General features: G+C 42.6%; 1 protein-coding gene across 3 annotated transcripts in view; it reads left to right on the top strand.

Moving 5' to 3' along the window:
• The window catches only part of LOC129836223 (VPS10 domain-containing receptor SorCS1-like), a 142,987-nt gene that overhangs the window by 66,272 nt on the left and 60,473 nt on the right, over positions 1 to 16,242 (top strand). For all 3 annotated transcript variants that reach the window (XM_055902096.1, XM_055902105.1, XM_055902114.1), the window contains exons 2-3: positions 3,726 to 3,793; positions 7,274 to 7,373. In XM_055902096.1, the coding sequence (XP_055758071.1) occupies positions 3,726 to 3,793; positions 7,274 to 7,373 (168 nt within the window). The remainder of the gene's footprint in view (positions 1 to 3,725; positions 3,794 to 7,273; positions 7,374 to 16,242) is intronic.

The raw sequence follows: 16,242 nt of genomic DNA, 5'->3' as shown, positions 1-16,242 counted from the left end.
TCTCTCTCTCTCTCTCTCTCTCTCTCTCTCTCTCTCTCTCTCGTGATTACAATTTAGTTGAAGAAATACAGAAGAAAAAGGGGATTTCAGAAAAAGTTTTTTGTATATGAATGCCCTGAAGTGTGTGCTTAACATGTCTCATTTCTGGGAGTTACACAGTCAGACAAAGCTGTGGCTAGGGTCCCTATGTGTTCTATTTGTTTACAGTTCTGGGCTCTCTCTTTTTTTTCTCCCCTTGTCAAGGACAATCACCAGATAGCGGGAAACACAACGAGCCATTTTCTGGCAACAAAGATGTGCGTTTTTCTCTGTGTGTGTGTACTTGTGTGTGTTTCTGTCTCTCTGTGTGTGTACTTGTGTGTGTTTCTGTCTCTCTGTGTGTGTGTTTGTGTCTGTTTCTGTCTCTCTCTGTGTGTATTTGTGTGTGAAAGAGAAACTCTAAGCACTTAAGTCTTTGCAGAAACACAGCTGTTATTGATCCGCACCCTGAGCTCAAACCTCTCTGCATTTCTAATACCCCCTAAAATTCTGCCAACCAGAGACTTAGCATAACATTTGCAAACTCCCTCCAACTGGCCTTCAATGCACTTTGAAAGTTTTACTTATTCGAAAGAGGGACACTTATCTTAATACAGACCTCACCAGGCCTACCACCTCAAACATCTTCTGAAGCCCAGTGACTGACTTCAATGTGGGGTTTTCAGCATAATGCATCCATAAACAGAGCTCCCGCCTCAACCTACCACAGCCACGTAAACCCAAACACCTTCCAAGCTGATGAAAGTCACAGTCCTCCATCTTCTCTCCCTCAAACAACTCCTAACCGCTTCTGGTAGAATGACCTTCTTCTTGTTCTTCTTCACTCCCTCACACAGCTCGCTCCCCATCGTTAGCCCTTCTCAGATATCTTAATTTTTTTTTAAGTCTGTCTTTTCCTTCTATTGCTCGGCAAGGTAATATTTACAGTAGGAGTCTACCCACGGGCCTAATTGGCAAGCTCGGTAATGTAGCATATGCACTTTCCAGCGGGGAGACCATCTGACACGGACGCACGCTGATGGCCACCCACATTAGGCTCCATATGTGGCAGACAGAAGGGTCCGCATGCACACTGTCCTTCAGCTAATGATGCCAGCTACACAGCCAGCCCCGCCTGGCCTGCCCTGCTTTTAAAGCTTTGCTTACTTTGCTTTTAAAGGACTTTATCTGTCCAGGTTATTGGTTGTTTGGGCGAGGTGATAGAGAACCTGGCTCTAGTACACAGAAACAGGCGGAGGTGGAGGCCTAGGCATGGAGTACAGAGATACATTGGTACAAGGGCACCTGCTCTGTCAAACAGACATAGAAAAACTGAATTTAGAGGTTTGGTAGAATTTAGGAGGGACGGAGATAGAGGGAGAGAGAGAAGCCTTGTGGAGGTGGTTGTGTGTGGGTGTGTGTGTGTGCGCACCTTTGTGCGTGTGTGTACGGGCCTGTGTGCGAATTCCCCCTCCAGCTGGCCAGCAAAATGGACTGGGTCATTAGCATGCATTGGTCTCATCTGCACATGTAAGGTTATTCATCCCTTGGGGTAAATCTCTCCTCACCGGAGTATCTACCACTCAGACGCTTAGAGGAGACACCGGGCTACATTGTGAACAAGCTCTTAATTTAAAGGAGTTTTGTGTTGATGGGTTCTTCTCTCTAACCTAAACTCCTCCACAGGTTGAGCCAAAGCAGGTGTGTGTGTGTGTGTGTGTGTGTGTGTGTGTGTGTGTGTGTGTGTGTGTGTGTGTGTGTGTGTGTGTGTGTGTGTGTGTGTGTGTGTGTGTGTGTGTGTGTGTGTGTGTGTGGGGGGGGTGGTATTGGTTCGGTGCGTTCCGAGGTCGCAGATGTTGCCTCATACATAATACAGGGTGATCAAAGGGGCCTGCCTCACAATGTAATTCCCCACTGCAGAGGTGCATCTGTTCTGCCGTTGTAACTCACTCGCGGGGCCCCCACGCTGGCGGAACACACTTCACAAAGTCACACAACTCCCACGGTGACTCCTCCTCCGCCATGCCTGCCTCCAACATGCAGCGGGAGGTAGACTCAAAGGTATCCGAGGTACAGAGAAACAGTTGGATGTTGCCATGACGCAGCGTGCAGCCAAGGAACATTGTGTAGCCGGTCTTGGAGACGGCATGTACAAATTGTTTATAGGCTCCGGTAGTTTTATTTTTGCTTTACACTATGGACTTTTTTTCCCTGAATATGCATACAGTGCAGTTCCTCTTAAAAGTTTCAGCCTGCCTATGGGTGTTTGGAGGGAGGAAAATAGGCTATGTAGGTGATGCTAAGGTCATCTGGATGACATGAGGCTGATAAAGATGGACATAAGACTACTGCTGGATCTGTTGGACTTGTCCATGTTGTTACTGACCTCTTTGTTGTATGACATCCACATGCATTTGAACAATCCCGAAACTGTCAAACCCATGACGTCATACTCCAGGTGATTCCACACAGTTAGCAACATGCTAACAGACAGCAAACATTGGGTGAAATGTCAATGGTACCATGTCAAAGTAGACTGGTAAACTACAGGTGTGCTTGGTGAATAGCTCCACCTTCACAAATTGCAATGAATTTGAAATATACCTCTAGTCATAAAGTAAATAGATTGCAAGTGCTTCTGTAGTTCCGTGCTTCTGTAGTTCCGTGCTTCTGTAAATCCGTGCTTCTGTCGTTCTCATTCTGCTTTGGGCAGAATGCAATTTATCTGTCTTTTCATTTTCCCTGAACTTGGATCGACCCAGATTTTCCTTCTAAATTCCATGCACTTTAAAGGTGTTACAGTTATAAAGAATATTTACAGTGCCGCGTTTAGATTGAATAGGATGTGATCAAGTAATGAGCTCTTAATAATTAGTCGTCACACGCTGTTCGTCTGATGTATCTTTTAGTTCCTTTCCCTGACAGTTCAGCTGAGCTTGCTAGTCAGCAGTCAGATCCCATGAACAAGCTAGGTGGAGGACACATTTGTATAATAGTATAATCAGGTAGACCGTGAGTTTCCCACGGTGCCTAAGCCTTTTCATGTGTGGCTACAGAAGCTACATATCCAACATTTAATATCTTCCTGTCTGTCCCTTCTGCTTTCTATTTTGAAAGGATGTGATGGGTGATTTTCGAAAGTATGGAAGAAGCATCTTGTATTACACCAGTGATCATGAAATAAAGGGACACCACTTGAACATGGGAAAAGAAAGGGGGACACCTAGTCAGTTGTACAACTGAATGCATTCAATGGAAATATGTCTTCCACATTTAACCCAACCCCTCTGAATCAGAGAGGTGCGGGGGGGGGGGGGGGGGCTGCCCTAATCGACAACCACGTCATAAACGCCCGGGGAACAGTGGGTTAACTGCCTTGCTCAGGGGCAGAATGACAGATTTGTACCTTCTCAGCTCGGGGATTTGATTCAGCAACCTTTTGGGGGTGTTAGAGGCCAAATTGTTGATGACCTGTGGCTTGTAACTCCAATAACAGATCATTTCCTTGGATTTCACATACTGTAGAAGAAACACGAACTCCTTGACTGCTGACCATGTAATTCAGGACGAATCATAAAATGTTTTGAAAGGCTATGTGACATGTGATTACGCTTATGTTTTAAGATGAATTGTGTGTTGAAACGTGCATTTTATTGTAGGCTCTGTATTAAAGTGTATTAATAAGGATTTATCTTCATGTCTTGCAGGTGATTCTCATGCTGACCAAGCTGTTTGACTTCAACCTGAACAGTGTCACAGAGAGCTCATTGTGGAGGTAACGCACCATCATACTTTGTCATTGCAAGTCTTCTGTGTACATTTCTGTGTAAAGTCTTCAGTGACTGCCTGTATATCGGATTTTAGGAGCAACAAGGTTGTGTTTCGTGTTCTGTCTCCTTTGTATACCGCATTATAAATACATAAGTGCATCACCAAAAGAGCTTGACAAATCAAAGGCTTACACAAAATCACCTTGAATATTTAAACGGTGCAACTTGCCCTCTCCTCATCGAGGAGACTTTTCGGCCAAAAATGGTGCACCTGTCGCCAGAACCTTCCAGCCGACCGACCAGATGTTTAATTCAGACCAAAGCAAACAGGCATTAGTGTGAATATGAGTCACAGCTACTCACGGACAGCCAATGTGCTCTCCAGTGTTGTCCAAGTGCACTTACTTTGACTGGCCTTGAGTGCAGCTCAAGCGAGTCTCGCTGCACGTTCAGCTCAAGGGGCTTCTCCGCATTACTGAGAACTGAATTCATACATAATCCACTCCCTTGGCTATAGTTGTAATATCTTGTATTTTGTAGGTCGACAGGTTGCGTTCTTGCTACCTTGAGATTCGCTGCCCAATAGGTTATTTGTGATGTACAAGTATGTTTGAGACTTGGCTGAAAATAGAAAGTGTTTGACTGTCCATTTGTAAACTCCGCAGTTCGAGGATTTGAGTTGTTCTTCTATAGACTCCTTTCAGCGGAACACGTTTTATGACGTCTCGCCTTATTTTACCCCGGGCTTTCGTAAAAAGAGGGACAAATTGAATGCTCTTACATTTGTTCCACTTGGCGTTCATTAAAGTTGATAGAATGCGGTTTTGGCATTTAAGAGACTTTGTAACAGTAGGCCTGTCAAATCTGTACAAATCTCAGCGGCGCGGGACTGCTGGAACATTGCGGCCCTCATATGAGAAAGAGGAAAACAGAATATGGACCTCAGGATTCTCTAGTAATTTCAGCGGTCTTGCCCACAACAGATCTGTGGGTCACCCCACGGCCTATCTCCCAGCCACAGCAGTGGTAAATGTAGCGTTATATGACTGTCTCCACTTAAGTCCTAACCACTAGCCTTTAGTGGCTTAAGTCGTGGATGGCTCAAACGTGAACGGGCGTGACACTTCATTACCCTGTTAATGGTGCGTCTAACATTGACTGTTCCCTCACTTCACGAGAGGGAGAGACGGAGACGCTGGTAGTTTAAGAATGGAAGACAGCCATCAAACCTGGGGCAGAAATGGGAAGGGGTACAAGCCCAACCTGCTGCTCTCAAAGCGGCGTGGCGAGAGAGAAATGCTATCAGAGTGCGCCGAGGCATTCATGAATTAATTTGGAATACTCAGCAAAGCTGCCATCCGTTGGACGTTTCAAGCTGTTTATTGTTTACGTTGCACCCCGCTAATGCGATTAGCGACCTCTAGCTAACCATCTCCAGATACCCCCCACTCATTGATTAAACTCCAATAGGGAAGACAACAGGGCTTTGGGCTGTACAGTAGATATATGGGGGGAAATCTAATTGGGCATGTACTGGGGGTGCTCTACGTCTCCTCCCAAAATAAAGTTGTTGTTGTCCATGAAAAGAACAAGGCAGTATCACGTTAGTCCTGTATGAATAAAAGAGCTTGAAATTGAACCCTCAACTAAAACAGCTAGGTATATGATGTGAGGAGTAGCTAGGTATATGATTTGAGGAGTAGCTAGGTATATGATGTGAGGAGTAGCTAGGTATATGATGTGAGGGGTAGCTAGGTATATGATGTGAGGAGTAGCTAGGTATATGATGTGAGGAGTAGCTAGGTACATGATGTGAGGAGTAGCTAGGTATATGATGTGAGGAGTAGCTAGGTATATGATGTGAGGAGTAGCTAGGTATATGATGTGAGGAGTAGCTAGGTATATGATGTGAGGAGTAGCTAGGTATATGATGTGAGGGGTAGCTAGGTATATGATGTGAGGAGTAGCTAGGTATATGATGTGAAGAGTAGCTAGGTATATGATGTGAGGAGTAGCTAGGTATATGATGTGAGGGGGGGTGGCCGATTTGTATTAGTTTCATTGGTTCATGTCGAGAGTTGCTGCACCACTAAAAGTAAGTAATTGGGCCTTAAATCACAGCAGCCGTATGATGGGGTTCTATGAGGAGCAGATCAATAGCCAGATGATGTCATTGTCCTGTGGTCCAAAGTGTCAATGGATCCACCCGTTGATAGATGCTACCGCTGGTATTCAGGAGTTCGCCCATATTTAATCGACATGGAAACCATCCCATAATAAATCTGAAAAAAGGAAAATGAAAGTCACCAGGCTGGTGTCACGGGGCTGAGCTATTTGTGTGTTTCTGTTTGTTCTTTGTCAACTTCACTACAAAAAAACGACTTCAAAGTTGTACCGCTTCCATTTCAATTGAGTTTCCAAAATCAGGATTTAACATTTCTATAAGCACAGGATGAATGAAAACCCTCTATCGAAGTCGGTGATTGCTTTGTTTGTAGTAGTAACAAGCATTGAAGGGTGATGCATGATGTGTTTTATGAAGCTTTGCCTGCTTTGCACGGCTGTGTGTTTGTGTGTGTGTTTTAGCTGAACATGAAATAGCTCCTTGATTGAGCCTCGCTTCTCTATGAATAAAATGAACCTGGCAGGGGAGATAAGTTGTTCAAACTTCGAGACGTTCTGGAACGTCACATCCCAGACGGAACACACATTTCACATTAGTACTCTGACCATCGCTTAAATATTTCAGCACAATCCCCCTTTCATCCACTGTTAGCTTTGACTCAACTGTTGGGATCCATATTGGGTTAGTAGTTTTATGCCGACAGATATGGTGATACTTTGAAACCACAAAGTTGTGCTACCTAGACACGACCTCCAAAAACACTTCACACATTATTTTGCCTTTTCAGTATTCTTTTCAAAATCCACAGGAACATTGCCGTTACTTCCTTTCAAAACAGGAAGCTTTGTGTGAATGACAATGCAGGAGGCCACGTGAAAACTTTACATAAAGCTAGTCTAACTCATGGTTCAATGGCTTCATCTTTGACCAGCTATAGAACAGTCCACTTGAGGCTATGCAGCATGTCTTTCAGCTTTTTACGTGAAGTTTTGCACTTTGTTGTGCCGTTTTCTCCTAACAGTTTGGACTGAAGGAGTAAATGACACGATTTGACTTAAAATATTTTCCTGGACCATAACAGAGAAACTATTCCAGAAAAATTGCTCCTGGGTGATGCTGTTTCGAATTCTGTGCTGTTTTTAAAAGAAGAGCTGGACATTGGTCAGAGAGTTGGAGACATACACCCTGGCTAGGTTATGGTTGTTTATCCCTTGTAATCTGAGTGTGTCGTCGTAGAACAGCGAACCACAAGGAGGTGGGACGTAATTGTGCATGCTACTACTAAACATTCTCCAGGGGATTTTTTAATTACAACAAGTAATTCATCAAGTCTTCATCAAACACTCTGATTAAATTCCAGGTCAACCGACTACGGAACCACTTACCAGAAGCTCAATGAGAAAGTGGGGGCGAAAACAATCCTCAGCTACTTGTACGTCAGTCCCAACAACAAGAGGAAGGTAAGGTGCATTTATGCGTTTTTAAGTGTTGTTATTTTGTCTTATCTCATAGTTAACATTCTAGTTTTCCATCTGCTTTCTAAATGCCTCTCTGTGTGGGGTGTTTCTTACACTGTAAATGCTGACAAATGTCCTAACTCATATAAAACAGCCCACTTGACTCAAATTCGAACGATCTATCAGTATAACTGATAAAAGTCATTTTGAAGTCGAAAAAGTTGATCTACTCATTGCGGTGCAGTTGGACACACTTACGAAGGCACGTCAATGGACTTGCAATGCTGATGTCAACTGCCAATATAAAACGAACATACATTTTTGAAGTAAGTACATGTCTGTTGGGTGCCTCTGTCATCTTCAACAATATCCGCCACATCCATTAAGCCATGCTAATCTCCACCCAGAGAGTTAGCAGTGATCTTCTAAGAAAATACTTCCAATCGTTAATATTTATACCGACCCTATAACTTCTCTCTCTTTCCGGAACTAATGAATTATAGACCAGACAAAAAAAAGGAAGGAAGAAGAAGGATTTAATAAATTCCAGTGTTTTAATCAAAGGATAGACAAGCTCTTCATATTTGCGACCGTTGGCTCACCCCCCCCCCCCCCTCCACCCCCTGCACCCCCAACCCCATCCAACCCCTTCTCCCACAACCCTCAAGAGGAGCCATCCTGACAATTCGAACCATTAGTCCCATCTCCCTTCATCCTTTCCGTTCTCACATTCCTCCCTTTTTAACAAGACTCTAATCGGAACAGGTCATTTTCTCCTAGTTAATTCTCGTCTGATAATGAAGATGAAATGCGCTCCCTAACCTCCACTCCACCTCTCCTCACCCCCGTGTACAGTCCAATGAGAAAGCTTCTGTCATAGACCAGGAAAGAGGTGTCACGCTAATGGTGAGAGGATGGGAAAAACAGCAGTGAGCTTTATCATTGCTGTGGACTGTCATGTGGAATGCCGGCCTGTTTTGTTTGGAACATGGACACTTTGTATTAACAAGAGGTAGGAGGTAAGCCTAGATAATCATGCAAAATAAAAAAACATCAAAGACCAGAAAAAGCTTGTCAAGCTAACAGATGTTGATAGTGTGACATACAGGGAATACAGTTTAGTGAGCTTGACCATTTCCTTTAAATATAGTGTGGACTGTTAGCCTGCGGAATAGTGTGGACTGTTAGCCTGTGGAACGTTAGCCCGCGCTGTTTAAAACGTTTTATTGACAAGAAGTGGAAGGTATATGCCTTGAAGGTCAAGAGTCAAATAGCCTGTAATCATACAAAGACCTTACTGGACCGTACCTAGTAATTCAACCCGTCTCTGCAGCAAACTTTCTAGCTTATACACTGACTGTACAAAATAGTAGGAACACCTTTTGTAATATTGGTTTGCCCGCAAGACAGACTCAATTCGTCGGGGCACTGGACTCTAAAAGGTGTTCAAAAAGGATGTCCATAATGTTTTGTACACTCAGTGTACGTCTCTCTAAACAAAACACAGCTAGTGGGTTTCTAAAATGGCAACAGCATACTACTGCAGAGCCACCCCTTTAACACTGAACTCAGGTGATATGACATGTAAAAATGAGTAGCTGGGTGCTAATGACACACACACACACACACACACACACACACACACACACACACACACACACACACACACACACACACACACACACACACACACACACACACACACACACACACACACACACACACACACACACACACACACACACACACACACACACACACACACACACACACACACACAGAGAGAGAGCCTGTGGGACCCAGGTTACCTTTGTCATCATCACTCTGGCTAGCTGTCACCCACACTGTTGGGGTAAGTCAACTTTCTGTTACTGCAGGGAATGGAGGAGTAGAGAGGAGTGGAAGAGAGATGCATGGGGTCACTGGTGTACAAGGACCAGTCAGAAACAATGGACCACTATTTTACCACTGAGATCAGAACACTGCATGTATTCTGACTCGTTCTGAGTATGAGAACGCTTATAAGGGAAACGCTTGCGAAGGCAAATAACTGTATCAGTTGTTTCTAGTTTTATTACTTGTATGTATGGGATACGCATGGTATACATCGTCCAACAAACCGCTTACTGGCAGGTTCCTTCCGGACAGTGAAACCACAATAAAACATAATAAAAGATAATAATAAATACATAAAGTTAATGGTTCAGTAGAATAGAATAAACATTTTAGCATAAGTATAATACAGGAAGGCACAATTTATAGTCCAATATTTACACGTGTTTTGGCGGGGGGGGGGGGCAATGTATAAATAGTCTTGTAGCAGCCGTTGTGATGTGTATATGTCTGTGTGGGTGAGTGCATGTGTGCTAAGGTGCAGAGAATCAAAGCAGTCCAGTTGAAGAGTAACCACAAGCAAAATAGTGGATAAACAGGTTTTAATACAGAGAAATGTGTAAGAAATAACGCGTACTGACGGTAAATATCGACAACCCCTCTGACATGCTTGCAGATCATTATCTTGTATAAATGTTTGGTAGGGCGGCTAATGCTTCCAGAAAAAGAAAGGAATTTGAAGGGAGGCTGATTGAGCGACGGACAGATTCAGACAAACAACCTCTCTGGTTCTTTCTCGGAAGCAGCGTTTTTTTTGTTGTTATTGGAAGTAATAGCTGTTTTTTCCGTGAAAATTGCAGAACAAGCTCAATTTTGATGCCCTCTGGTATATTTTAATGCCTTGGTTCCATCCAAAATGCACCCCTAAATTATAGAATAATTGAATGACTTCTCCTCGCATTTTGGTCAAATTTGTTGTTGTAGAAAGATATTTCTTTACAGTAATATGACTGAAAATGATTGCAATGTGGTGTGTTAGTAGTTTTGGATATTGTCTAGGCCTAGTTCTGATCACAACTATTTTCTAAGTAAGAAAACCTCTTTAACATTAAACCTATCTTGAGATTCAAGTCACATTTACAGTCTTACTTCAACAGGTATGATTGAAGAATGAAGCAGGTGTTAAACATGGGCTTTGCTAAACAGAAAGCACCAGTTGTCTGTTATCTTTAATTAAATCAGTAGGCCTATATCAATATCTTTAATACTAGCGTATAAGTATCATGTACGTGATCTTTTGTAACCTTCAATCTGTATCATATTTTGGACCAGAATGAGGCGCTCTCTCCACTTCTTATTGTTCCTGCAGTGAGAATTCGACATCTTCATCAGAATGTTTTCATAATTTATCTGCAGATAATCGACTAAAAAGCAGGAGTAGCCTACCAGTATTTTTTATTTATTTTTTATTTTACCAGGTAAGTTGACTGAGAACACGTTCTCATTTGCAGCAACGACCTGGGGAATAGTTACAGGGGAGAGGAGGGGGATGAATGAGCCAATTGTAAACTGGGGATTATTAGGTGACCATGATGGTTTGAGGGCCAGATTGGGAATTTAGCCAGGACACCGGGGTTAACACCCCTACTCTTACGATAAGTGCAATGGGATCTTTAATGACCTCAGAGAGTCAGGACACCCGTTTAACGTCCCATCCGAAAGACGGCACCCTATACAGGACAGTGTCCCCAATCACTGCCCTGGGGCATTGGGATATTTTTTAGACCAGAGGAAAGAGTGCCTCCTACTGGCCCTCCAACACCACTTCCAGCAGCATCTGGTCTCCCATCCAGGGACTGACCAGGACCAACCCTGCTTAGCTTCAGAAGCAAGCCAGCAGTGGTATGCAGGGTGGTATGCTGCTGGCCTATGCAAATGAGGGAGCCAAAACACACGTCACTTACCGATGAGATCCGGTTCCGTTCACCTAGCAGATCCATTAAAAAAAGAGCCGTTAGTTCGCGAACAACCCATCACTAGGCTACACTGATGAGCCACTTTACGGTCACTGGCAAGTCTTTCATGGGCTTCGAATCCTCGGAAAAAACAAACAAGATCTTTTGGTTTACATGTCCCGATGCAATACCATGGACATAACTACATTGTATGATTTATGAATAGCAAAGGGACATAGGAGATTGACTTTATTCAGTCATTTCGACACCTTTTATAAACTTTTAAATGAAAAATGCCTAGGTAATTTATGAAGTGGAAAAAGTAGCCGGCTTACAATGAGTGTTATCGGCTATTTACCCGACGGCCGGCGCTTATAGAAAATACTGAAGAATGCTTTTTCTCATGAACATATTGACTAAAGCGGCAGTCATCGGCACAAATGTTTCAGGCGAAGGCCTTAATTATTTCTGTGTGTGTGGGTTGTGCTCCAAAACAATGACAGCCTCTGTCCAGCTCAGACAGCATCAACAGGCAGGTGGGTGGAATATGAATTTGCTTCAGATGAGATCTCTCCCACTACGGAGTTCAAATACTTCCATTCATTGCCACTCTTTTTGGAACAAGCACATATTTATAAGTGCAAATTCATATTTAATGTCCTCGAACTGTCCTCAAAGTAGTAAAGACAAACTCTTTAGAAATGTCCCCATCACTTCCCAAAGAAGTGCAAATGAGGGTACGTACAGATGTAGGATCTTCATTTGATCACTCGTTTGTTGCTGAGAATTTTCCTGCACGGCAGGACATGCAGACTTCGATTGTATTCAATGTTTAAAAAGGCTTCTAAAGTTTGTAATTTCAACTTTAAAATGTCAGACTTGATTTGCCCTAACATAAAATGTATCAACCCCCACAAAAAATGTCCATTAATTATAATCCACATAATGCAAATTCCATGTTGCTGCAGGATTATTTTCCTTCTGTAGCACACTGGTTCAAATCTTTAAGTGTGTATTGACGTACCAATGCGTCAATCTAAGTAACATAATAAAAAAATCCCCATTTAAAATCTGTCAGTTTAAGCTAGATATATTGGCTGCGTCTCAATCCACCGCATCCGCTTATGTTGGCCTTCAGCGTCTGCGGTGGAAGGTGACCGAGCTACAGCGGTATTTGTCAGACCATGAGACATCCCGAAAATTGGTCTTCTCACGAAAACGTCTGTAGCATCCGAACGGTTTGGCCCATAACCCCTGGAAAGGGGGGAAATCTCACAAACACGATGGTGTTCTTTGTTTTGCTCTACAACCCCCACAAGTGTCACAGGATTCATCTGAAGGTGACCCATGTAATTGAGTGGAGGTATGGAGGTAGCTTTGTGCCAAAAAAACATAAGGGGTTATTAAGTATGTGTCCAAAAAAACTCAAATATTTCCTGAGCTTACTTATATTACCTATATAGGACAGACACTTTGAAACCTTTTTCCTTATGATTTATTTTTTTGACTATGTTTTTTGGACATTTATGAATGTTTTTCTATGGGCTAAACACAATTCAATATTTTATCCCATTTAAAAAACATTTTTTATTGGGATACCTAAAGGGCTCCTAAAATGTTAAATCAAATAGCTAAATGATCCATCATATGAACATCTTTAAACAATTCCATATGTCAGTTTAGTACTGACCTCATACATCAGTAAAATGATTAAGAAGCAGCTCCACTGCCATCACTTAACTTTTTAGGGATAGGGGGCAGCATTTTCACTTTTGGATGAATTGCGTGCCCATAGTGAACTGCCTCCTACTCTGTCCCAGATGCTAATATATGCACATTATTATTACTATTAGATAGAAAACACTCTGACGTTTCTAAAACTGTTTGAATCATGTCTATGAGTATAACAGAACTCATATGGCAGGCAAACTTCCAATTAGGAAGTGGAAATTCTGGGGCTGGTTGATGTTAAACTCATCGTCTATTCACATCCCAATAAGATATTGATCTGCTTGCACTTCCTACGCCTTCCACTAGATGTCAACAGTCAGTAGAACGTGGAATGAAGTCTCTAGTGTGATGTGGGGCCGGATGGCAGCTATTTGAGTCAGTGGTCTGGCAGAATGCTTGTTCCTGGTTACGCGCATTACTCATAATAGCGCCATTACTCTGTAGACAAAAACAAACGCTCCGGTTGGAACGTTATTGGATATATATGATAACAACATGCTGAAGATTGATTCTCTACTTATTTTGACCAGTTTATTCGACCTGGAATATCACTTTTTTAAGTTTTCGTCCGAGTTCGCCTCGACGGGCGCCAGCGTTTGGACATGTGAACTAAACGTGCTAGCAAAAGGAGCTAATTGGATACTAGTAATGGACATTATCGAACAAAACAACGATTTATTGTGGAACTAGGATTCCTGGTACTGCATTCTGATGAAAGATCATCAAAGGTAAAGGAATATTTATGATGTAATTTCGTATTTCTGTTGACTCCAACATGGTGGAGAAATGTTGTGTATTTCTGAGCGCCGTCTCATATTATTGCATGGTATGCTTTTTCCTTAAAGTTTTTTAAAGATCTGACACAGCGGTTGCATTAAGAACAAGTGTATCTTTAACTATATGTACAACATGTATCTTTCATCAAAGTTTATGATGAGTATTTCTGTTATTTGTCGTGGCTCTCTGTAAATACTCCGGATATTTTGGAGGCATTTCTGAACATGGCGCCAATGTAAACCGAGATTTGTGGATATAAATATGCACATTATTGAACAAAACATACATTTATTGTGTAACATGATGTCCTATGAGTGTCATCTGATAAAGATTATCAAAGGTTAGTGATTCATTTTATCTCTTTCTGCTTTTGTGACTATCTTTGGCTGGGAAAAATGGCTGTGTGTTTTTTGGATTTGGTGGTGATCTAACATTAATATATGTTGTGTTTTCGCTGTAAAGCATTTTAAAAATCGGACACGATGGGTAGATTAACAAGATGTTTATCTTTCATTTGCTCTATTGGACTTGTTAATGTGTGAAAGTTAAATATTTCAAAAAAATATTTTAGAATTTCCCACGCTGCCTTTTCAGCGGAATGTTGGGGGGGAGGTTCCGCTAGCAGAACGTGTGTCTTAGAAAGGTTAAGAAAATCTTACTTTCAGCCTTGACTGTAAGATAACACACCAAGGTTACAACGCATGTGATTATGTCATACGAATGCTAAACTCAGTATGCAAGGATATCATTAACTGCAAACATCTGTCTTAATAGCTATAGTGGATGATCAGCTAGCTGCAACACATGGTGTGATAACTTCTGTTTGCAGGATACATCCCATATACAGGGACACTTCAAAAGCAAAACAGGGACGTGGAACTACCATGGGAGCCAGCTAGCACTAGTATGTTAGTTTAGCGTGCTAGCAACTTGAACTACCATGCGAGCCAGCTTGCACTAGTACGTTAGTTTAGCGTGCTAGCAACTTGAACTACCATGCGAGCCAGCTAGCACTAGTACGTTAGTTTAGCGTGCTAGCAACTTGAACTACCATGCGAGCCAGCTAGCACTAGTATGTTAGTTTAGCGTGCTAGCAACTTGAACTACCATGCGAGCCAGCTAGCACTAGTATGTTAGTTTAGCGTGCTAGCAACTGGAACTGCCATGGGACCCAACTGGCTCTAGCATGATAGTTTAGCATGCTAGCATGGTGCAATTGACCTGTTCCTCACCGTCCTTCAGCTGGTGGAGGTAAACACTAGCACGGGAGTGGTTACTCATCTCACTGTACTTCATGGGAGACAATACAGGCGTGATCTGAGTCAAGGCGAGTTACCCATGCTCTGGATGAAGGAAGGGAGTAGCTTTGCATGTGGTGGTAAATGTGATGGAAGCGAACAACCTAACGGTGGAAAAAAATATAGAACATCTGTCAGCCCTAAGGCAGAATCTACAAATGAGAGTGAGGCAAGAACACTAAGACCCATGAGCAGGCGGAGAAAGAAAGAGGGAGGGAGAAGCCAATGGAGAGAGAGAGAACCCCTTGGAGTGCTTCCACAATCTCAAACAGATCGCATTGCATGACGCCACGTGCGATTATTCTTACATTCCCTTCTGATTTATTAATGTTCCACGTATCGTGATTGTTTGTGACGAAGCAAAATCAAGGGTGTGGCAAAACGGTGTGCTTCCTTGCCCTTCAAGTAGACCTAGCTCAAACTTTGTTGCGTGCCTTTCCTTGTATGACCTCATTATGTGATGAGGGTCTGCACTCCAAAAAATATCATATACATATTTTTTTAAATTCTTAAAAAAAAAAATTATTCTAGAGGCAACGCAAACAGTGTTATCGTTAATATGCTTAATATTATGCATCAATCCCCGATTTAGATGTGCTTGTTGTACACAACACTCCACCAAGTCTTCCAATTTGTTTTTGTGTGTGTGTTGGGTGGTAGGGACTAGGATGGGAGTCATAAAGCCCCAATTACCGTCAGTGTGAAGATGCAATGTTAGTGTTGGTGAGGTCTGGGCCGGAGTGCAGTGGGAATGTCAAGGAGATAGTCAATTAGTCTAGACCTCAAATGCCTGAGCTCAAGAGACAGTACTTGTGTTAATAAGGAGAGTTCAAAGTGTTGCAGCTCCTGGTTGGCTTGTGGACTCCATCGGGGAAGGAAAATAAAGAGAAGGGCTCATTATAGTCCAGAATAGAGAGCTGTAATAGTGTATGCAAAAGACAAGACAAAGTTTTAAGGGAGTGATCAAATACGGGTGAAATGAAGAGGTGAACTGATGACGAGGCAATAATGATACTGTCTGTCTGAATAGAAATCCAAGAAGATGATCCATGCACCATTTGTCGCAGTGTGTTCTCACTTGTTCAATGTCCCTCTTTCTCTTCTTCCCGCTTGGCCCCCATTTCACTTTGGTGAGACCTTTGCCCGAGCAACCCAAGTCTCCCGGCTGACATTTTTATTACCCTCTTATGAAGACTTCCCTTCTTTTCCCATGCCAGACCTTGTCCCTGCTTGATTGCCCTTTTTGCCCGTAGCCTCAATTAGCCATCTACTCGGTCT

Source organism: Salvelinus fontinalis, chromosome 3, assembly GCF_029448725.1.
Source record: "Salvelinus fontinalis isolate EN_2023a chromosome 3, ASM2944872v1, whole genome shotgun sequence".
Taxonomy (NCBI): Eukaryota; Metazoa; Chordata; class Actinopteri; order Salmoniformes; family Salmonidae; genus Salvelinus; species Salvelinus fontinalis.
Note: the sequence above shows the minus strand (reverse complement) of the source record. Positions and strands in the feature narration are given on the sequence as shown.